Below are 25,099 nucleotides of genomic sequence, written 5' to 3'. Positions count from 1 at the left end.
ACCTTGAATGTACATCAAAAGAATCTCGCGATCGCGTAACGGTAAACATTGACTGGCTTTAAAGTCGGGTGTCGCCCCTTTGTAATCTTCAAAGGACAGGTATCAGCCTAGCGATTGGTCATGTTTTTCAACCGGAGACCACTCGAATAGCTGTCTTTGTGCCTTCAAGTTTGCTATGACATAGTCAGCGTAAGTGAGCGTAACCCCTGGATATTGAGGATGCTCATCACCATATAAGTCAAATAAATGCGAGAAACATTCGAGAACAGACCGTGATTCCGTCGTCTTTAAAACCATTGTCGGTGTGTTTTAGCCCATTGTGGGTGATTATTTCGCAACGACACCTTTAAAACTACAAATGGTTTGACCACTGGAAACAATGTTCTTTTGAGGGGGGCTGACAGATGCCGGTCTCGTAAATGGCAAAGCGCCGTATACACGTGGCCTTCCAGACCTTTGGCGGTCAATGACGACCTCTTGTGGTAAAAACAGTACCACAGACAACTTGTCGTTCAATCTCACCTCCTTGGAGAATTACAATAGCTCTCAGCCTAACTTTGGATTTGCAATCGAATCTTTGTAATTTTCTAGCTGGTAGCAAAGGGACCTATATGACTACACTTAACCAACGAGCACCATGTTCAGCGTAGCAAGATCTTCTTAGTGTGATAGCCCAAGACGTTACGCATGGCTGGCCCAACGTAAGTATTTTATTTAGTCAAAAATAACCCATCCCATTCTTCACCAGCTAAAAGTTCATCTTACTTCGAAGATTGCAAAATTTCTGCTGGAATATATATTACCGTTTTCCCTCTTTTTACTGGGCAGACGATAGATTAGACCAGGTACTAACAGCGAAGGCCAAGATGAATGTCAGTATTGCATGCGTGAAGAAGAATTCACAGAAACAATAATGCTACGACACAATCGATATTGATACAATCAAGAAGAACGAAGATAGAAGCATCAAACAGACAAACAATAGATGTGACAGGCGATGATTAGAGAACAGAAGACACATACACAGGAGATTACTAGGTACGGGAAAAGAAAGTCAGGTCTCATTGGCGCAAGTTATTCTTCCAGAGAGTTCGGACATACAATTCTATGATTGCAAGCTCTTCAGTTAAGCTTCATTAAAACCCGATTATCTATTCAAAAGATTTAACGCGATAATCCCTTCAAAAGATCCGTCTAGTGACAAATAGTTAGCCTGACGATGCAAAAATACATCTGAGGTATTTGACTAAGTGAAACTTACATCCACGGTGACGCGACCGTGGTTTTGTTTTAGTTCATTGAATCTGGGTCACTCCAGCAGGTCTATAATCACCATTATGACTAGATGATTTCTGTCATGTAAAATATTTTATATTTCTCTCAAACACTCACTGGGTTAATTCCTTCGAGTCTGCGACCTTGGGATAACGGACACTTCTCGTTTCAACATTAAAATTTGTATATACATAATTACCATTTATTCAATCAGTCAAATTTCCGCCGAATAGACGCGTAAACAATGGCGTTGAACCATGTAACGATAATTAGGTTATTGCAAATAAACGTCATGGTTTTCACTCGGGAATAATGACTACAATCCGCCTATCATCATATAACTGTTTAACATTTTAACGACCGTGTGTGTAGCCATTATACAACACCTAGTACATTTCCCCACATTATTGTTTATTTGTAGTTGTCGTATAATACCTCTCCCAACGTACTTAGGAATTGTGTATAAATAAAAAAAATGTACGACCTCATATTTCAGTCAATTGAAATTTTCAAAACACTCACGAAGGAACTTTTAACTCTGAAAAACTGATAGTTTATTTCAATGATTTGAGCGAGGAGTCATTGGTGCCGTCTGGGATGTGTAGTGGTGCCGTGTCAACTATTCATGTTTGTGTTTTGTTATCCCTGTTGTTGTAATTTTTCTGAGGTTTTACTTTCAAAATTAATTGAGTACCTAGTGAAAAATATTTCTAAAAGATGTTATTGCTTTCAATTTAGAAAGGAAAGCTCAGATATCTATATGTAAACAACCAATGTACAAACACAACAACAAGACAAACTCAGCAGTACCTTCGTTTTATTGTTACCATTATTTATCCACAGAGTTTATACACAGGTGAATAGTCTGTTCATAAACACAAGAGCATGTATATGGACACAAGACAATCTGTACCGACACAAGACAATCTAAGACAATCTGTATGGACACAAGACAATCTGTACGGCCACAAGACAATTTGTACGGACACAAGACAATCAGTATGGACACAAGACAATCTGTACGTGACACAAGACAATCTGGACGGACGCAAGACAATCTGTATGGACACAAGACAATCTGTATGGACACTAGACAATCTGTATGGACACAAGACAATCTGTACGTGACACAAGACAATCTGTACGGATGCAGGCCAATCTGTATGGACACAAGACAATCTGTACGGACACAAGACAATCTGTACGTGACACAAGACAATCAGTATGGACACAAGACAATCTGTATGGACACAAGACAATCTATACGTGACAAAAGACAATCTGTACGGACGCAATCTGTATGGACACTAGACAGTCTGTATGGGGACTAGACAGTCTGTATGGGGACAAGACAATCTGCATGGACACTAGATAATTAATATGAATACTAGATACTTGAGGTCAACCTCATATTTCTGATGCATTACCCTATACAGTGTAGACCTTCCGAAAAATTTCATTTTGAATAAAAGATCTAACAAAGTCTATGTTTCTCCCATCAAAATGCAATAACTATTTACTGGAAATGTTGATACCACTTCAGTGACACCATGGTTTGTATAACCTATATAATACAGTATTGTAGCACTACTTCTGAGTATGTGTTAGTGAGTTCAGGAGACATGTTTCCTCTCTCCACAGGGACCCTACACAGTTTATATAATGGTCAGGAATACCATGACATCTATGATGTATTCCTCCTTAACTGCAACAGGTCTCATAACGTCTAGTACCCTACATCAAATAACTAATTACCCTTGCAAGAAATGATGTCACAATGCTTTGCAACACCAGCTTTCCATTTTGGATGCCATTTTGTTATAATTGGAGTTGTTCAATCATGCAAATATGGACTTTGTTTTATTTTATTTTATTTGATTAATATTGAATTCTTTTTCTGACATCTTCTGTTTATTGTTTGTAGTTACACACTGGAACTCTGTGGTCTTGGGTCAAATGTCTGTCAGAAAGGTAACATGTCAGTTAGAGGGGTCACATATCTGTCTGAAAGGTCACAAGTCAGTCAGAGGGGTCACATGTCTGTCTGAAAGGCTATGTGTCAGCATATCTGTCTTAAAATTCACAGGACAGTCAGAAAGGTCACAGGTCAGTCTAAAAGATTAGTCTGAGAAGTCATATGTCAGTTGGTGGGGTCAATCTTCAAGTTCAAAGGTCAGTGGGGTTCACATTAGTCTGAAAAGTCAAATATCAATCTAATGAGTCACAGGTTAGTAACAGTGGTCACAGGTTAATCAACCTATTTGCAAAGATTTTGCTTTGAAAAAGCATCCAGATGTCATTTGTTTACATGTAAAATATTAATCTAAGTTTTTTGTCATGAAACTAATGTTTATAAATGATAGTTTCCAGTGATAATAAAGGTTAGCTAAACATTAAATGCAATGGGAATACCCTACAATATCAACATCAAAATGTATGGTTGATTATTTGATTAACATAAAAATATATTTGACAAAGTACATTTAATTTGTATAAGTTGTTTATGGTAAGAGGAGTTACACTATTGATATACATGTGGTATAGCTTAAGTGGGTAAGCACTTCTGAGTGCTTAAGGTGTGAGCGACTAATTTGTTTTCTCACATGAGACAGATTTAAGAGTGACAGAAGAGAAAGATTGAGGATTGAAATCACACTACATATTACAGAACATACATAGTATACATTGTGTTGAAGGCTTGAGCAACCCAGATTAATTTTCCCACATGTAATAGTATAGGGAAAGCATGTTTTTACAAAAAAACAGTGGTGTACATTGACCTATTTGAGCTTACTGTGAAATCAGATGTTTTTGTGGGGGCCCAAGTTTGAAGGTTTCCCAACAAAACACCATTTCGTGTATGCATGAATTCGTGGATTACGAGTTACCACTCACACAGAAAATTGCTTTACATCAAAGTTGTATTTACTTTATGGACCTATGAAAATGTGGATGAAGATTACTCAAGAAATCAACGAAATTAAAAACCCCACAAAAATTGTTGATTTCACAGTATATAAAAGGATTTAACCACCTACTGCAGTTAACATAATCTAGAACCTCAAAAATTCAGACGAACATGTAGAATTTGACAGGTGAAGAAGACAGAGGGAAGAGAGAAAGAAGAAGCATCATACTTAACAACAGAGAAGTTCTTGAGGTTTAATGAATATTTACAATGCATATAAGTAACTCAACATGAAATGAAGTAACCTATTACAATAGGCAAGGGTACTGTTTATAGCAACAAATAGGTTATAACCATGGTTAGTAACACGTAACAAGATCCTGTGTGTACAGTTTACGTTTGAGGCGACGTAACACGATTCTCACAACTATAACAACTAGACCAATTTATCATTAATATAAATACTAAACATAACATGACAATCAACAGGAATAAAATATCAAACACTTTCACTTGCTCTGTTTACCTGATTTTACATCACCTCACAAGAAAATAGAAGCAAACCTTACACAAATTTCATTTGAAAAAGGAAAATAAAATTATTTGTTTATCAAGGCATTTTTAGAGAATCATTAATAAATCCTGAAAATGACTTTAATTTTTAAAAATTGGTAAATAAGAATATAGGATATTTTATATTCAAAATATATTTGAATTAGGAATTTCTTTGTTTTCTTGTAGAAAATGTCAGAGTACTAGATGACTTAGTAAATGCAAAGAAATGCAGTATCTTGTAGAGTATGTCTGTTGAATATTTCATTCACCCTCTAAAAATCAGAAAACTGCAGATGGGACAGGAAGCAATGCATTTTCTACACACTGAATTTTAAGCTTCAAATCTAAAGACTTTATGAAAAGCTTTTCCCCCCTTTGTCGGTATTTTCTCTCTTTTAATAGTGGAGAACCTTAAACTAATACAAAAGTTGGGCTTAAACTTCGAAATAGAAGGTTTAATACTACCATATTTATACTACAATATGCCCAGGGGATCGACACATATCTCTGACTGAAAGTAGGGGGTGGGCTTATTTATTGAGAATGAAATATTTTTGAGTTGGCTTCACTACTTAAGAAATGGATGGGCTTATTATCAGGCATGGGTTTTTGCAGAATAAAATGGTACACTATGTTAATAGTGAAAATGAATATATATACATATTTATGGCTATGAACAAAATTATCATTCACATTTTTTTACAACTTTTTAATCATGATTTTTGTCTCTACAACAGTAATAACATTACTTGTCTCCCTGATATTAAATAACACTCTCCAAAAACCAATTTTCATGTACAAAAATATATTAGCCATTGTTAAGTTATACAGGAAAGAGCTTATTCTATTACAATTACATATACATATATGAGAGTCAATTTGTCAATGAATAATAGAAATTTATGAAAACAAGTTGATCATAACTGATGAAGATATTTTCCAAGAACTTTCTTTTCGTCTGTTGAATTCTGTTGGAGTTGAACCGTAGTTAATATATATAGCTGCCACATCGTTCTAAACCTGTCACAATTGTCCAGTGTTTTCTTCATAGGCTGATGGAGTGTATTATTAATTGGTCAAACAGCAAAATTTAGTCGGACGAACTGACAAATCTCAGTGCGGAGAAACAATAACCTCAGTCAGTAGATATAACTAATCCTGGTCACGAGAGCAATGCTCCAATGTTAAAACCCACTAAGATAGGACAATCATAATCCTTGAGATATAACAAGATTGCCAAGGTCTTCATCAAGTGAAATTATCTTCAGGCACTGAAACAAAGAGAAATGGGAATTATAACTTCAACGCAGGTAAAATATTATTAACTCAAGTTAAACTGACAATTCATGATCAGGCTCTAGAGAAATGTGGAAATGTTTGACCTCAATTCCCCTACAGGCATTTCCATAAAATAAAGGAACGACAGTAGCAATGCCAGCAAAAAGGGCAATAACTCCTGTAAAATTTTCAAAATGTATATCATATCAGTATGATGACAAATCAGTTAACCAAATTAAAGGCAAATATTAATAATTTAGTGACGTTGTTTCTGGCAGAAAGATGATGAGCCTGGGTTGCTGCAGGGATCAATGGCAATATCTTAAACATTCTCCTTCCTGCTATGAGACAGGCCAAAACATTAAGAATAGCATCAGGTTATAGCGAAACTGGTGTTTCTATATAGGTTAGCGTCCAGCTGTCACTACCTTTTCGTTGGCGAGGTGGAGGAGACAGGCGAAGGCTATGGGGACACTGAGATTCTTGGCAGTCTGACTCGACACTTTGTCAGGCAGGATATCGAGTAGCTCCTGGAAAGTACATGTGCCCTTCATTTCCAGATCTGTGGAGGAATTTGTGTTCTCATCCACTTCAGGTTTGTCTGCAGCTTCAGCTTCTACGGGAGGCTGGGAAAAAAATCAAATTATATATAAACAAGAATCGGACTAAAGCAGATTTATCCTAAATCAACTATAGTGGAATTTTAGGAGTGGTTTGAAATTTTAGTACATTTCAAATGATATTGGAAGTAAGTCATAGGGCCGTGCTGTTCATCATGACTTAAATGTGTATCCCGATATATCATATTTGAAAGACATTTATATCACCACACATCACAATAAAGTTTGGCATTTCATTTTGTTTTTACACTTACACTGTTTCATATTTAGAGCAGGCCTCTACGGAAACGCTCTTTGTGTGTTTTGAAAGATTTGACCCCTGTGACCTTGAGTTTTGATTACATCAATTTCTTTTCTAAAATGCTGAAGCACTCATTACAAGCAAACTCTTGGCTATTTATCATGACTCTAGGCCTCTTGATACTTCAGAAGCAACTGTCCTGAGTGTTTTAAGAGATTGACCCCTATGACCTTTAAAACAGTTCAAAGGCATTTCCTTATCATATTTTTTTAGCAGTTATACCCAGTATGCTACATACATTATGACTAAAAAGGGTGTTTGAGGTGTTTAACAAATTTCACTCCTGTGAACATGACCTTGAAGAAATGTATAGGTCATTATTTTTTTTGGCAAAATGTGTAATGTTCCGTGCCAGCATGCTGTTGGGCATTTATCACAACTCTAGGCCTTTGGAGCTACAGAAAAAAACTCTCATTGAGCCAGGTGAGCTAAAAGTATTGATATTGGATAGACAAGACAGATAAGCTTAAATGCACTTTGTGCCAGGTGAGCTAAAAATAACAAATAACTAAAGATACAAAATATTTGCTAAAAATTTACATAGGTTTCAGCTGACTAAGTTTGTTTTTATTTGTATATAATTCTAGTTTTCCCCCTGTTTTACACTAAAGAACTTATTGGATATATTAATTTATTAACAGACCTAGTCTACAGGGAATAGAACACTACTCAAGACCATATAAAATGTATATGTATGTGAGGGCGTCCATACCATGAACTTCTAGGACATCTGATCTAGTAGTGAAGAAACCCTGATTAACATTATACACGTAACAAAACTGTATATTAGGAAATTATTGCCCTGTCAAAGTTACGCCATCCGCCCACGAAACCAATTTCCGCCCAGTGTTAATTTCACCCGTCACATTTGACTACTACTGTTATTGTGCTGTTAACACATGTAACAGTTAATAATTTACATTCATGAATATACATTACACCATCCTTTGCTAACAAGTACAGAATGAGCACATGACACTTTCTTTGTTATTAGGCCTCATTTTGAGTAAATAGAATTAAGAGTTTGGGTTTCTTTTTTTAGGAAACCACTATAAAGCCCTAGGCTAAAATTTTAGGAAAGAATAGCAGGTACGCTAACATACCTAGCTATTGTAGAGAAATTAAAAAAATAAAGAAATAAAATTGGTTGTACTAACTTGCACCCTACTCCTATACTTACCAAAGTGTCATAAAGCCAATACAAATATCTGTGCCCAGTATTTTTTGCAAAGACAATGTTTTTGTATTACCAACAAAAAACAATTAATCTAATAATATTGACTTTGCTTTTTCTCAAAACATGATCTATTTTTAATGACTTTGTAATTAACATGAGGCACACAAATCAATAGCCACGTTTACTACACTGATGCTAAGACAGTAGGGTAGATATTGGTACTCAGGTGATCTGGATCAAGTCAGGGGAGCTTAACAGGTTACAAAAGATTTGTTATCTAAAATGACTTTAATCTTTTGAATTCATATGTATGGTACCAAACGTTAATTATCTTGGGATAACACTCACATGAATATACATGTGTATATAAACTCCATGTTTCAAATAGAAACGTTTTTAAATAGAGTTAAAAGAACCAGGCATGACACATTCATCTCCGAAAGATGTGATCAAACACAACAAAAAAGATATGGGAAAACATCACATTTCTTTTCTATAGAATTGTTATCAGCATGTGTATATCAGTCAGCAAAGAGAAAAGTATGAAATGTTCAGTGCATTATTAATTTTTATCTATCAAATCTTCGTATTGATTAATTCATGAACATGGAACTTCATGTCAACCGAATCGTGAATTACACTGAACGACCTATTGATTTAGGAGACGTGTTCAGTCATCCAATACCGTTAAGGTCACATCTTAAGGATGATTGTACAACTGCGCTGACGTAGGTCTCGAAAAACTAAAATAGTAATATTTCGGTTTATATAATATATTACTTGCAGTAATGTGTCTTTCACTGCTTATAATTGATATCATACTTTATTTATTACTGGTAACATACGTAAGAAATTATTTCACTACCGCTGTTTTTTTCTTTTATTACCTGAGAAAATATTCAACAGTTCAAAATCCAGGACTTCAACCCTCAAAATCATAGCAGCTTCTTCACACTAAAGTAACAACTATGTTACTAAATGAGCTGTTCAGTCTAATGACATATGCCGTGATATTGACATAATACATTTATACTAATTTGAAGCAAAAAGGATGCAAAAATTCATCTAGATCATAATTATTTGTATACTGGCATGACAATGAAATACCACTAAATTTTTACATTACCATTTAAACAATTCAAAGCTATTCACAACGTTACCTAAAGCGGACTGTCCAGCATCGCACACTATGAACTACTGAAACTTCACTTCCAATAAGATTGTGAACAGCTTGGAATCAATAGCTCAAATGACAAGGATTTCTGAAGTACCGGTACTACCTAATATTTCTATATAGTTCATCAATCTACTATTGTAACAATCAAAGCTGTGTCATAACTAAAGATCAAATGAAAAGTTTGGTTGACATCATCGTTTATATATCATAATGGTGACATCTAGATAGCAATGATTCTTACTAAATAATGCTTGTTATATTAAACAAGCACACACAATATATTTGTCAGCTCCAGACAGAATTCAAGCTTCAATTTTTAATGACTTTAGATAGCAAAATAATCATGACCTCATATCAATCCTCTGATATATATGGTAGTAATATAACTTAAATTAACTCATTCACCCCTGCAGACACATTTGAACTCTTCCAATTCAAAGGCTGGAATAGTTCATTATGAAATTTCAGGGGTAAATGAATTAAGTGAATTTATTACGAAGAGGTCCCCTGGGCTTTGCTGTTAATAGATTTGATCTAAGACAAACATGCCAATCTTACCTTGACAGTTTCCTGTATCATGATATCCCACATGGTCGACTTCAGTCTCTTCACGTCGAGTTTCTTAGCTGTTTTGGCGTAGGATATATCTATTTTTGTCACCTGTCATAGAAACACATTATAAATACTCCAGTTTAAATAAATATTTGTTTATCAATGCAATGCAAACATTACACACCCAGTAAGCAGTGCTGAAGTCAAATAGTGTATTCCATGACATTTTTGCTGCAATTTAATTTCCCCCATTTTTGCCCTCCGAAATGAGGATGAATCCATCATTACAGTGAATATTTGTAAAAAATATTACACATAGTAATTAAATGTGAAGAGTGAATTTATTATTAGACGAAAATGGATTTCACCTTAGAAGGTTGAAAATATCCCAGTATGCAGTATATTATTGATTGTATGACATGAAATACAATTAAGTTGGTTGGGTTATCAGTGTGATATCGGAGTATGTTCCGGTCTCTCAATCAGCAAATTAATCTTCCATACATGTCATTAATATCTAATATAACAAACAGATCCGTCTTCAATGATGTGACCATCGATTTATAGATATCCCTCGGCTTGATAATCAGATAAACAGTGAGGCAGTTGGCTGTTAAGTGCACTACTTAGTGGTTTCAATTGTCAGTGTTCTCACCAATAAATAGGTAGTTGATTTAAAAAATTAATAGATGGTTGAATGATTACATGGTAAAATATTAACCTATTCACATATGCTTAAAAAGAACTACTATTAGTGTAACTAGTAATTTCAAGTTGTACATGGAGATGGTATATTCGGAGCAAGCATATTTACTGTTGGATGTTTTCATCAAAGATTATGTTTTTTGCCACTTTTTTTGAGGATGGCCATACACACATATCCTTCTTTGCCTTTGTCCCCATTTTTATAGATACAATGTCTCAAAACAGGTGTTTTTTGTTTTTTGTTATCGAACGAGAAGAATTCTGAGTGTCCCTCTGCCATATATGTTGAGAGGTGATGTGCCTGTCCCCTACGAAATCTGACATCACTTTCCTGGGCAGTAGTTTCGTCTTTGATGCTGATGAAACCTTATAAGACATAATCTGTGTTACTTGTTATGGTAAGGCCACATCTTACCTTATGAGGCTGGGCCACAAGTTTGTCCCCAATAAGCATCGTTCCATCCATCTGGTCAGGTTGGGATCCGAAGTCTTGGGAATCCTGTGACTGGCTAAACTCACTGCCCCCGGCTGTAAAGTCAAACTCTCCCATCTGGCTGTCAGCGTCCTCATCATCATGGTTGCCCTGTAATATTGTATGAAATTTAGATTTTGTGTTATTTCAGCATTAATATGAAAATTACAAATTAGTGCAGTGTTTTGTGATGGTCAGATGTGAAGTGATTGGAAATAATAAAATATTTAGTCAGGTTGAGTCAATGAAACTATTTCTTTTTTATTTCATGGTAAAGTAAATGACAAATATTTAAACAATATACATTTTAATAATATAAGATTTTAAATGAAATAAGTAAAAAATATATGAGCATAGCACTTGGAATCAAATACAAAATGTTTGTATATCATAAACCATATTGGTTATTTTTTTTTACCTATCTTGCAATTGTATCAGCAAGTCCCCTCATTATTATCAAAAGCTAATAGGAAGGAAATATTTGTTTCTATCAAATTATTTGTCAGTTAGTCAAACAATTTGTGATGAAGTGACCTGCCATGTTGTAGTACTTTTATGTTTAGAGTTGCAGCTTCTCCAGTAAGTCATTCTATATAGAAGTTCTTTATATCTAGGTAAGTCTGGTTACTCTTTATTGTACATTTCTCTATTATTCACATATCTTCAAATGAGGTCTTACCAGTGTCGTAAACAGTTCTTAAATGTTGATTAAGCATATAAGCATTAAGATGTGTATATCCACAATATGCAAATGATCACTGACCGTTCAAATTATATGTCAGGGTAACTTCTTCCCTTCTTATACTTACTTCTAAATCTCTAGGGCAGAAGTTTTCTCGGTCATTCACGTTTTCGTAGTCATAGTTTTCAATAACATCATCCATACTGTCTGAAGATGTGTTTTGTCTTTTAATCTGTAAATAAAAACAAAAGTCCACACTTCAGTCTCTTTCAGATTTCAAGTAACTAATTAAGGATATGATGTTTTGCTGCAGAAACAAGAAGGTAAGAGTTCATTTATTTTAGCTATATTAGTGCCTAACCACACAGAAATCAACTATGGGCAGCAAAATAATCCAACAGATATTAATAAAAGAGAAATATTCATTTTCAAAACAATATGTTAAAAAGAAACAAGGCAAGGCAAATGGAAATTTCACACGTTATCGTAGATTTTCCGAATAATATCCAATTTTTGGTAAAGGAACCATCCAAATTTCGTGGTAAAATTCATGAAAACAAATAACTGGCAGATGGCCCTAAACCTTTTCAAGTTCGACCAGAGAAATAAACCCTGGTCGTCTTGTTGAACATGAAAGTGTGCTACCCACTTTGCCACCTGACCATCTTTGAGATACTCTCATACAAAATTCAGTAAAAGTAGCCGACAGAGCATATTTGGTATGTCCCAGACAAAATGATGCACAACTGGATTCTGTCAATTTTCAATGTGTGGTAGTGTTTTGGGATCAATTGTTTCCAGACAGCTAATAACCATTTATCAACAGATTATCTGAGTCATTGGTTTGTACTGTTTAATATTCAAGAACCACCTGATTAATGTCGGGCGAGTAAATAAAAGAATAACAATTAATATATGTTCATGTTGCTGATCATCAGTAATGGCAACAATTAATGATGTAATAGTTTCGCATGGATGTATGTTTGGTAAGGGTCCCCGGAGACAGCATGACAGTTATACATTTAGGTAGAATAACAGAATAACATATCATATTTGAACATCATGAAGAATTGTACAGTTGAATAAGTTTAATGTGACTATGTGATGCGTGTTATTGTGAATTCAGCACTTTAGACGATTTATCTTCTGCATGGGGGCTGCCATTGTTCTTTAATTTTGCCCTCAACTTCGGGATCACTATGCCATCAAGTTTACTATCAGTTTCGAAACACCCAAGAAGGCAAGCAAACGGAAAACTTCTACATTTACATGACATCAAAAAATGATTTTAAAGTAAATGATGGCATCATACAGGCACATATGATTTTGTCAATATTTGTTAAATACTTACAAATATCTGCAGAAAGAAACCAGCCACTTCCCTAATTGTCTCTTTAAGATTTGTGGGACTTTAAATATACACGAGGGAGGGAAGCAGCCATTGCTGGCCTCTATCAACCAGGATATATTTACCTGCTTGTCCTCACTACATATTACAGCAAACATTTCAGACCTGCATCCAATACATCACTACTTAACATGTCCCTTTATACCCCGATATATTCCCACCGGAAATAGCCCTAAAGGATGTTTTAAAACAATTGCCTGAGCTACACCATGTATGATAAACCTACCATGAGTTTGGGTTTCACGAACAGTCTGAAGAGTTTGTCGGTCTCGTAGTGAAGGTATTTAGGAAGGGTTTTCTTGTTTTTGCTGTTCTTGGTTAACGTTGCCTTGGTCAGAGTGACTGATTTTGAAGGCACAAATTGTAATTCAAAGTCTATTTCCTGGTCATAGTCTATCTTAAAAACAGGCTTCTTTGCCTTCTTCTGAGTCTTGTCTGTGCCATCTTTGCCTTTTGAGAGATCTGGAAGTAATAACAAAACAAAAATCTTAAAATTGACTTTTCATTTCTTTCACAAGAAAGATCATTCATCGACATTAAACAAGCTGGTGTAATTCACAATAAAGAACAAATGAGAGCACTAGTCACCCTTATTTACCATTTTAAATAATATGTTAAAACAAAAACCTGATGTTCTGACATGTCTAAAATCTGGCAACAGTTTGAAGTATTTTATTTCGGGTAAAAAAAAAATATTCCAGAAAACCTAATTAAGGCTTTAATATTAACTGAAGACATTTGACATCAATAACTGTTCAGCCTTGTGCTTTATCCTCATGTTTGACGAAATTCTGTGATCTAACAACCTCTATTCACAGGTCCCTTTTTCCAGTGTTCTGGTCCAGCCCACGTTCTCAGTAATGTCTTGTTGAAGAAGGAGTAGTCTGACGGCTCGGCGGCTAAAACCTGCATCAATGTACCTGTCGATCCTTTCCTGTAGTACAACCAATAAATCACAGCGTGTTAAGTGTTCTTATTCCATTTATATTGATGAGAATGAAGAAGTCAATTCAATATTGTGTGTTATCAACTTATCACCAACATGGACACTCGTTTTCAGATTTGTCTATGGGCTTTGGCACAACATATTTGTGTGAGGAATTACAAAAAACCCCAAAAAACAAAGTATTGCAAGGCAACTGGTAGGGGACTAGTTACAGGCAGCTAAGTGTGCAACATACCACCATTCTCCATCTGTTAACAACCAAACATTTAAAGATTATTTTGTATCCTTACGAGAGGTCCTTCATAACAGTGTCCATGAGCTGTGCAGCCTTGCCGTCTCCTATAGATATGCCTTGGCCTGGTGCCTCATCTCCTTCACAGTGGCTTGTGTCAGAATCTACAGATAATAATGAAACCATTATGATCAGTAGTGAATTACACTTCAATGGAAGTATTGAACACTCATAATCCACTAAAACAGTGAAGGCTAATAAGCTTACTTTGAACACAAACAGGAATAGAAAAAATATTTTGCGAGGTTTCAAAAACATCTTTCCTTTGTCAAGCAAAGAGTGTAAATGGCCGGTGTCTCGACTCTAAATCGCTGAAATCAACTCACAAAGCCACAGTAGGCCAAAACAGTTAAGTCAGCTGTCAAAAATCATAGAGACATTTCGCCCAATAGTATTCTAATACTGCGGGCAGTATTATCCAAACACTAAAATAGTGTTTTGGATATATATATATCTACAACTTTATACTGACAATGAAACCAAAATGTCTTGGCAACCAAATATTAATTCAAAGTTGCTACAAAAACACTTCTGAAAACAACATGATATATCTGTAAAGATATAATATATGATTTTTGTTTTCAACAAGCATTCATGTACGCTGTCCAGATCATGTCACATTTCTGAGCAGCTTCTTGATCTGTGGGTTTGCAAAAATGTCTACACTTTATTTTTTCATCCCTGAAATGTAATCAACTTTTAAACTACTCCTATCTTACATTGGTTGTCATGATTCAGGCAAATTACCATGGTTATAACATTTCATGAAGACAACCTACCCGAGTTACCAAGTCTATGACAGGTTTGCTACATTACCAAGATCAACAGAGCTAACAAGGACAGAGTTTGACAGCTTACCTGCGTTGCCGATGTCTTCCATGTCAAGGCCACCCATGTCAGGTGGTAGGTCATCGTTGTGGTCCTCGTCCATGTCTGGTATTGGCTCAGGCTCAGCATCAATATCAAACGCCTGAGAAGACGGACCAGAAGGCAAGATGGATGTCTGTAAAAAATAAATATCATATACCTCTCAATTAGCTTATTTCTCAGAATTTCTTAATCAAGCACTGTTTTCATAGAATTTCTCAAAGTTTACCATTTACCATGATAGGATGAAGATCTGATTAAGTTATTAACATTTTGTATCTGTTAAAAAAAAGTTTTTTAAATTGAATCCACACAATCTTTTCCAGTGTTTTGCCTTTGGGGACTTCTACACTCTACTTTATCAAATCCTATGATTGATGGTTGTCTTCAACAGACACCTGACATAACATTTAATAGTACCTCATTAGCATCGTCCCAGTTGAAGGTGGAGAAGTTCGGACACATCTCTAACGGTCCAATATCGTGGCCTCGGGACAGGTCTGTGGATAGAACACACAACACAAGTTGATTAACCCTGATGCTATTGTACCAGTGTGTAACTAGGGGTGTACGTTTCCTATTTAGAGTACTACACTGCAGTCCGATTTTTTAAAAAGTTCTACTAGCTCACCTACATTTTCAGAGTAAATATTAAAATTTTCACAAGTCCTGACATGAAATCTACTATCCCAAGGTGTCAGGCTATTAGGGTAGTACACCCCTGTGTAAAAACTGTCTTTAATGTCAATAACTGAGACACTGCTTACTCTTGTTAAAGTATCCACTTATAAGCACTTCAAGTGAACACACAGTTGATAATTATTTCTTAATTGATATATAAATATATCAGTAATATCATGTGTAGGTGTCTAATATTCAGACAAATAATGTCCATAAAATCATTTGAGAGAAAAATCAATACAGATATCAAAATGTTTTCACCTTTGTAGAGTGAGATATCAGATGCAGGGATTTATCCAGCTTTTAAAAGTGACTACCCTTTCCGCAAAAACGTGGGGAAATGACTGGCATGTTACATGTCTACATGTACAGAATTATGGGCTAAAACTTGACCAAATGCTTTGTTTTGATGAAATGATACTGAAAATATTATAATGGGAAAAAAAATACGATATGAAAAGAGATACTTTTATCTTTGCGCCCATGGATATGCGTTCTATTGGCTTTCACAAACAATAATTGCATGAAAAATGTCTGGTGTGAATTAAAATATTTCCAAAGATGAAAATTTTACTAGGAAAGGGGATTTTTTTCACAAAATATTAAAGGGGTAGTATAGGTAGTAAAAAAGGCCTAGATAAATCCATGAGATGTATTAACAAACTTTCAGTCTATTCTAATTCTAACATACTGGTCGCTTTTTTTTCCATTCTTAGTCATGATTTATCTCAAACAATCTAAGAATAAAGATATTAAAGGCATTCCTTCTGGAGAAATCTTCATAAAAGAAGAAAATAATTCCATTTCTGTCATTTATATATCAGCATGTTTCAACTCAATTGCTGTGGACTTTTTTCCAGAGTGAACTCTTAAACTGTGACAAGGATAAAAGTTAGTTCCATTTCTGTCATCGATAATGTCAGCACAGATTTCATTGCAATTGTTGTGCACTAATATTTTTAGAGTTAAACTGATGACATCCTGTAAATTTTAATCTGATGATTTTAATACAAAATATCAAAACTGCTTTATCTTGTGAAAACTTCTGACATGTGGAAGAAAGTTGTTATTGTTATATGTGAAGTCCTCATTCACTGAGATGGAATATAATCTACAACAGCAAATCGTGTCATAGAGGCTACCAAACTTTCTGCTGGGTCCTAGCGGTATTTAGAAACATTATAAATTGTATAAGGTAGAGATGCCCCAAGTCTGTCATACCTATTATTTCACTCAGGTCATTGGCCTGATGCTGAGAACACTCGCTCAACTCTGGACACAGCCCTATCAGTGTACTAGAGTCGAGGGCTAGGCCTTGCTGGTCGTCAAAACATCGTAAACTGTTGAGGAGAAGGCTGCTGATTCCACCCTCGTCAAATGTGGCCGACATTATCTGGAACAGCGCGTCTGCCTGAAAACATGCAGAAGAACATTTTAACACATTTAAGTTTGAAAACGTAAAAGAAACTTTCATTATAGATATATCTCAAACAAGCTAGAGATCCCAGAGGGATCTTGGCACCCACCATTGTACCATCTTAATTAGTTCTATGTCAGTTTGATCTTTTCTCTTCTTATCTCTTTGATCGAGACATGGAAACAGTAAATGCACCTTGAAGTAACTCATACTGCGGTATATAAAAGACAACCTTCAAAGTCAGTGCAATATGAGAAAGATCTGTTAAGTTCTTCATGTGGCCATCTTGTTTTAATAATGATCACTCTCAAAATAAAACATGCACAATTTAGGGCCAAGTAGAACCGACATATCAAATTTGAGAAAAATCCCTCAAATCATTTCTGAGAATTAACAAACTTTAATTCTCAAATCGAAGATGGCTGGCTGTCGGCCATCTTGGTTTTGTGATGAGTCCCAAAAAATGATATGCATAACTAGGGATGGATAACCTTCATGTGAAATTTGAGAAAGATCCCTCCAGTATTTTCTGATAAATAGCGCTAACAAGAATTGTTTAAGGAAGGACGGACAAACCACGGATGCAGGGCGATTTGAATAGCCCACCATCTGATGATGGTGGGCTAAAAACTGGAATTCTTAAAGTTACGGAATACTGGATTATTATAAGCATTATCAAAATACACCGAAGGGATAAAATCTTCCATACAGACAAATCACTATTAAATCATAAAGGGTTTTGAAAAATTGACATTTTCTGTGTTCTTCATGATATATTTTTTAAGTCTGAAATGTAATATTGATGTAGGTTTACTTAATATCTTAACAAATCTTTCTCCTACCTTAGCTTCAAAGTCTTTCTCCTTCATGTCAATATTTCTAATGTTTGCCTCCACAGTGTTCTTCTTTCGTGCCTTCTTCTTTTTCTTTTTGTTTTCATCTTCTGTACCTTGTTCATTGGGATCTGCATTGGTATCTTCCGCCTCTGTTTAGACAATTATTTTTTTGGGGGGATTCAGAACCAGGACAAAGACTTGTGTAATTGTATTATGTTGACGTAATTCAACTGCAGTTTAAAACATTTTACTTTCAACTTTATGCAAGAATTACAATAAAATATGTTAAAAGAATTCTACAGCAGTGCAAGTATTTTAGCATTGTATATTTGATGATTATTTTTCTCTAAAATCTTCAAATATACGTAACCGACTTCTCTTTGTTAAAAACCTACTATAATGCTTGATTTTCATCAAATCCCATACAGATATTTTAGCAAACTTAACTCATTCACCCCTGAAATTTCATACTGAACTATTCCAATCTATGAATTGGAGAAGTTCAAATGTGTCTTCAGGGGTGAATGAGTTAAAGTGAGGTTGTGTACCTTGGTCGTCGCCGTGTTTGTTTTTGTCCGAGCTGCGTCCGAGGCCAGATAAAACCTTGTATGTCTCTGTGTGGATGGCGTCCACTCTACCGGCGTAAATCTTAGCACTGGCATCAAGTGTAGTACTGGCAACCTGAAATAACACAAAGGTATAGTATGTTAACATTCCAACATGTCGACATTATAATTGCAAGCATGCTGCAAGTACTGTGATGATTTCGAAAACATGACATATTAGATTGTCTACTGCGTAACGGCTGCCATTTTGTCAATATTTGTAGAAGGCACAGTAGTGTGAGTTACAAGTAGAATTCCTGTGAGATTCTGATTTGTTTCTGAAATACTTGTGATTTTTTTTTAATTTGCTCTCGGTTTCAAGATCTCCAAATGCTATCAAGTTTAAAATTAGTTTGGAGATCCCTGAGTAGCAGTCAGGAATATTTTAACATGTATCTTGTGCATTCATCAAACAGGAAGCAACTGCATCTTCCATGTACCATGTAATTTAGTCAGTGTTTCTGAAAGGCTCTCAGAAACCAGCAGACAGCTGATGACGTCCCACAAACTATAAGGAACTATAATTATAAGGACTTTTTGGTTTATATAATGGCTAAATCTTCACCTGAAAGTTTTCTAGTTCCTTTTTCTTGAGCTGATCTGACATGTAGTCGATGAGGTGGAGTCCAAAAGCATTCTTTGATGTGATTTTCTGTGTAACACAAACCGAGAAAGCATGATATGATAATGATAATTACTCATTTGATCTGCATCCAATTAGCCTATCTAAATGACTAAGAAGTGACATATTTTTTCTTTCAAATCAGAGTGATTAAATAACTGATCAATTTGAAATTTTCGAGTTTGTCTGGAAAATGAATACATTTACACTATTGAATAAAACTTCATAACTGTAAGAAACCAGTTAAATATTTACATTTTCTGCTGATAGTTTGATGCAGTTGGCATAGTGCTCAGCTATTTGTGTGCTGGACAGGCCATTTAAGGTCAATGATCTTCGTCTGAAACAATACAATTGAAATGTTAAGTATGTGTATATATGGATATGGATTTTTCTATGTAATAGGTTTTATTGAAATTTCTGCCAAATTAAGTAAAAACATCAAATGTGTTGCCATTTGGCGACATATGATGGTCGTTATATGTACCCTAGCAGGATGCAAACTTAGAAAATGTTAGATTTTTTTTATTCTTTCATTACCCTCAGTCTAGCATTCATCAAATAATGAATATGAGAAGGATAAATTAAGTAGCATTTTTTTTAATAGTTATAAACCTACAGATATTTTTAAGAAATTTAGAAGCTTTGATGCTGTATTTTAATAAAAAAGACTGACTTGTCTACAGGAGATACAGGACTTTCCAGTGTCCTCTGTTGAAGCTGCATGACCCTTGACCTCCGTCTCTCTCTCTTTTCTGCAGCCTCATCATGTTCACTTGCCAGCAGGGTGCCCGAGGGGCTTTTAAGACCCACATGACTACGGCTAGTGGAGGGTGATATACCAGGTATATTAGAAAACACCGGTGTTCTGTGAATATTAGGCGTTGTCAAGGGAGACAAAATGTCTCGCATCTCCGGCATGATTACCTACAAATAGCAAGAACATGTAAATGTGAATCTATGATAAACAAATGCAGTCATGATCACTATATGCAACATTCAAGAAAAACAGCATCCGTCATGCTGCACGCTAAACAAGAGGCCCGATGGGCCTGCATATCTCACCTGGTATTAATATCACACTTGTAATCTTAAAAATGGACTAAAATAAAGCTACAGGCAAAACATCAGTGTTTGATTCATAAGAATATATTAAAAGATTTAACATATAATTCCTGTGACCTTGAATGTCGAACAAGGACATTAGCTTGAACAGAGTTTAGTCTTCCAATCCAGCATGTTTCTGGCAAATATCATTACTTAAAGGTTTTTAACATATTTGACCCCTGTGACCTTGAAAAAATATGAAGGTCATTCATTTGAACAAACAACTTGGTAGCCCTTCATCCCAGGATGCTACTGGCCCAATATCAGTACCCTAGGCCATTTATTATTGAAAAGAAGTTGTTTGAAGATTTTAAGACATTTGACCCCTGTCACCTTAAAAGTTGGTCAAGGTCATTCATTTGAACAAACTTGGTAGCCCTTAATCCCAGCATGCTTCTGGCAAAATATTATCAGCCTGGGCGTCTTGGTTATTCAGAAGAAGTTGTTTGAAGATTTTAAGACATTTGACCCCTGTCACCTAAAAAGTGGGTCAAGGTCATTCGTTTGAACAAACTTGGTAGCCCTTCATCCCAGCATGCTTCTGGCAAAATATTATCAGCCTGGGCCTCTTGGTTATTCAGAAGAAGTTGTTTAAAGTAAAAAGTTGACGCCGGACGCCGCACCATGCCATAAGCTCACTTGGCTCTTGGGGCCAGGTGAGCTAATAATGGGGATATAAGAAGCGATTGCTTCTTTGAGAGATGACAATTCCACAATTAACACTAAACATAATCGCTTGGGGGAAACAACCAATTGTCATTATTGAAGAAGTCTGAGGCATTTAAAATTGCTCTCGGCAGCAAGAGATTGTTTCGCTACCAAACACGTCTGTATATATATCAGGAATTTTAACTGTACAAAAATATAATCAACACACTAAAAATCGTTAGCGTGAACGAATTTTTAACTCTTAAAACTTGTCACCAACAAATATGCGCATACCATAAAGTATCGATGACAACAAGATATAGGACAGTCTCACAAGTCGAAGACTTACAACGACTGGAAGAACAGTTTGAACAGTGCGAAGAGCTGGACTCTATTACAATGTATTTATGCCAGATTTGGAATTTTGGCCACACTCACTACTACACACTATAGAATTGAAATTGGAACATCCGCTCATGTCGTACGTTAGATCCAGTGGAGATTATATATAAAAGGAACAATGATTAGATATGTCAAACAAAGGTGAGTTCAAAAATTATATTATTATATTACAGTTGCAGTGATCAATCTACATGCAATCTTATTTTCAACTGTATTTCTAAAACAGTGAGTCCAAAAATGTAAAATTTCAGTATTCCAGAAATTCTACCGGGTCTAGTCTAAATTATATGAGTATAGGACTCGGGACTCGTTTGTAGGGTTATCACTGTAATGGTCAATAACTGTGGGGGCCACTTTGTCTTCGGTTTAAAGTACATGTCATCGAATGCACTTGCTCGCGCTGCCTATGTTTACAACAAACCCGAACAATGTTAGTCAGTGCGAGGAAACGGGTATGGTTCAGCTTATTGGTTACATATTTAAGAATTGATACACAGACATATAAAGTTCACTTCAAATAAATTACCATAAAGTGATGGTAAACAACATGAATATATGTATATGCTGGTGTTACCGTCTATTTACAAATCCACAGTTTTCGAAGTTTCCGCCATCCGTTTGGGAAATCTCGCTAACAAACAACTCTCGCGAGAGGACTTTCTAATAGATTTCTAAAAACCGGAGACGGATTTTCCCGGAAACCTCTAACAATTGACCGTTTTGGAAAGTTGCGACACGGTTATCAATGCTACAGTTTTGCTTGAAATAAATTTTCATGTAAAACCAGTATTTTAACATGGAATTGTAGAGACAAATTTTAAATTTTAATATAAATCCATATGAGAGTTATCAGTTTGATAAAGTCTATAGTCGGTATCTTTTACATAGCGGCAAGACGATTAACCAAAAACTACTAAAAACACCTCAACGATTGCTTTCAGCTATTTTTTAACAGTCTTGATAGCATAGACAGTTAATTAGTTAAAGTTGTATTTCTGTCAGTTTCCGCATGTTCGAGCTACGGCGTATTTATGATACTGGCTCTATGATATGTCTCTGTTTATGCTTAGACTAAAAATAGCATATTTTTGTAACTTGTTTAGCAACTAGTATCACGGACGTAAATAGCAAATTCTAATCTAATTCCGTGCTAGTATATCTAGATATATATTTTTTTTTTTATCTATTTGCAACATTATTGGTAGTTTTAAGTTACAACAATTCGGTTTAATTAGAGATAAATTATTCAATGATTTTTGTTATCAATTTACTGGTACTGTGTAACAAATGTTATAACGATATATTCAGTTGAATGTTTTAATAGTTTTATTTAGAACAATCAGTAATTATCATGATGTAATATATTTATATGTGAATTCTTATGTTTGTTCATTAACTATACATATATCTACAACATGTCATTGAATTGCACCTATATTGTTGTTTACGTTGCTACGGGAATCAGAGACGTACATATATATGAGACGTATATGTAATATATACGTCTCTGCTGGAATGAAATATGAAAATCGTCTTTCTTTGTTTGGGGTGAGAAAGCGTCGATGGCGATACATAAATATCGCCATTGACGTCGTATACATACACATACTTAGATTATTATATACTACTTTCTCCGATATATTAACTAATGAAACATCCCACAGAGTAAACACCACTTAATATAGTTCATTCAAAGTACAGTGAGCAGACGCTGAAACCCTAAAACCGTAACACAGCAAAATACATATAATGCATGTTTGTTTATAATTGTCAATTAATTTAATGACGTGCACAACGTTGGAAGCATTTATTCCAAATCACGATTCACTTCCCCTTTAACTGGTAGCATAACACTAACGGGGTTTTTTCACTCATGACAAGGCTACTGGAAATTATTAACTCAATCATGCGTCTGAAGTTTTCATTAAGTGTTAATGGGTTTTTGGCGTGTGATTTTGGGTCGTTTTGTGTGATCGTGGGTAAATCTATACCGGGGTGTAGTAGCTATTAGTCTTATTGGGAGGAAATATAACTGATTAACTAACACACCGGAACGACTACCTTTTAAGGCTTAATTATACAGGCGTAGGCGTATATAGAACTTTATATATCATACATTTTTGTATGTGTTGTATAATATTTGCAACCCTGAAAGTTTGGGGTATCCATTGCCTATCATTCACTTAGTACTTGAAATAAGGACCTCTTATGAAGCATACGTTTTTTTTTCAAATACACATTTCCGTTTACTATAATTTTATAAACATGCTGTCTAAAACATCATCATAAAAACTCACTGATACATGTATGAACACAAAATTCGTATTCACTGTTCTGCATTCTGCATACGTGTTTTTCTTATTTCGTAGATAGTGCAAAGTGGAGCGAATGCAGGGCCCGTATTCATAATACCGTTCTCAAGCTCAAGCATGGAGCTGATTTTTAATCTATGGCCCGGAAATGATCGATTGAATTTTAGGGAGCCGATGATCCCATTTCTTTGAGCCCATCACTTTATAATAATTAATTTAGTCCAAAGGGAAAAAGAGAAATTAGGAGTTCTGTGTTTTTTTTAGTGTGTTATGATTGTACCTGAGCAGGGATGTGCAGTGCACTACATATCCCTGGTCCTGAGGCTCTAAAAAAAATTCATTCTAAAATGTGTGTTTTTCCTGTGATATTTATGTATCTTATCTAATTACGAATATGCTAGGTTTGATACTGTTTGAAAAATTGAGAAAATAGTAGGAATTGAACGAACTGTATTTCAGTCAAGTCCACTGACCTATTTACTTTAAAATCGGAGATCGTGAACTTAATAGTTTGCATACTAAGCTCCGACTCCAGTGCAGTTCCCTTAATTATGACCTTTTTAGATTTAACCTTGTTGAGAGTGCATCTTGTAATTGTGGTCATCCTTGTGAGAATGTCTTTCACTATTTTATGGAATGTCACCTTTTTACAAACGAAAGACGTATTTTGGTTCAAATTTGATTAATTTGAATGTTGCGTTAAATTTAGAAATTCTTTTGTTTGGCAATTCACAATTTTCCATGGACCTTAACTCAAACATGTTTAGATCTGTGCAAAACTTTATTAAACCCAGCAAGAGATTCTGAGTTCAAATTGTTATAACAATTGTATATATTTATTGTCATTATTGTAATGTCATTTAAAATGTATATTCGGAGAGGGCGTTGATAAGTTGTTATAACTTGTGCCTAATCCCTAATTTTTATTATTATTTTCTTTTTATTCAAGTTTTTTTTGCAATTTATGGTATAGTTACATTCAAACAATTCATATTATATATTCATACCTCACACGACTCATATATACTCTTACTTATATCAGTTGATATATTAGACGCCAGTACATGTAATGGTACACATGTACACAGATATTGCCTTTATGAGAACACAGAGAGAGATAGAATAGAAAAGAAGAGAAAAAAAATAGCAAAGAAAAAACGAGAAAGTCAACAGAAAAAAGAAGAAAAGGAGAATCTGGTTTTTACACTGCAGCTCGATAATAAACAGAACTTTGTGTTTAGAATAAGATTATAA

The 25,099-nt window shown here is 35.0% G+C and overlaps 1 protein-coding gene across 3 annotated transcripts; it reads right to left on the bottom strand.

Annotated features, from left to right (window-relative positions):
• Window positions 1-2,077: 2,077 nt before the first annotated feature.
• On the bottom strand, window positions 2,078-22,185 carry LOC110460485 (condensin complex subunit 2-like). 3 transcript variants are annotated; one of them, XM_021513427.1, is made up of 17 exons: window positions 22,108-22,185; window positions 20,053-20,303; window positions 19,632-19,716; window positions 19,320-19,406; window positions 18,698-18,830; window positions 18,156-18,298; window positions 17,118-17,307; window positions 15,636-15,715; window positions 15,207-15,351; window positions 14,347-14,452; window positions 13,917-14,044; window positions 13,337-13,572; window positions 11,830-11,934; window positions 10,964-11,131; window positions 9,850-9,951; window positions 6,445-6,642; window positions 2,078-6,009 (listed from the first exon to the last, which is right to left on the bottom strand). In XM_021513427.1, exons 2-17 carry the CDS (start codon window positions 20,295-20,297, stop codon window positions 5,947-5,949), a joined length of 2,214 nt encoding a protein of 737 aa, XP_021369102.1. In that variant the 5' UTR covers window positions 20,298-20,303; window positions 22,108-22,185; the 3' UTR covers window positions 2,078-5,946. The 3 variants fall into 3 exon arrangements, with proteins under 3 accessions (XP_021369102.1, XP_021369101.1, XP_021369104.1); XM_021513426.1 differs by having other exon boundaries at window positions 22,060-22,143; XM_021513429.1 differs by having other exon boundaries at window positions 22,119-22,143.
• Window positions 22,186-25,099: the final 2,914 nt, after the last annotated feature.

The sequence above is a fragment of the Mizuhopecten yessoensis genome, unplaced genomic scaffold (genome assembly GCF_002113885.1).
Source record: "Mizuhopecten yessoensis strain PY_sf001 unplaced genomic scaffold, ASM211388v2 scaffold10409, whole genome shotgun sequence".
NCBI classification, from domain to species: domain Eukaryota; kingdom Metazoa; phylum Mollusca; class Bivalvia; order Pectinida; family Pectinidae; genus Mizuhopecten; species Mizuhopecten yessoensis.
The sequence above is the reverse complement of the archived record's forward strand: the minus strand, read 5'-3'. Positions and strand labels throughout refer to the sequence as shown.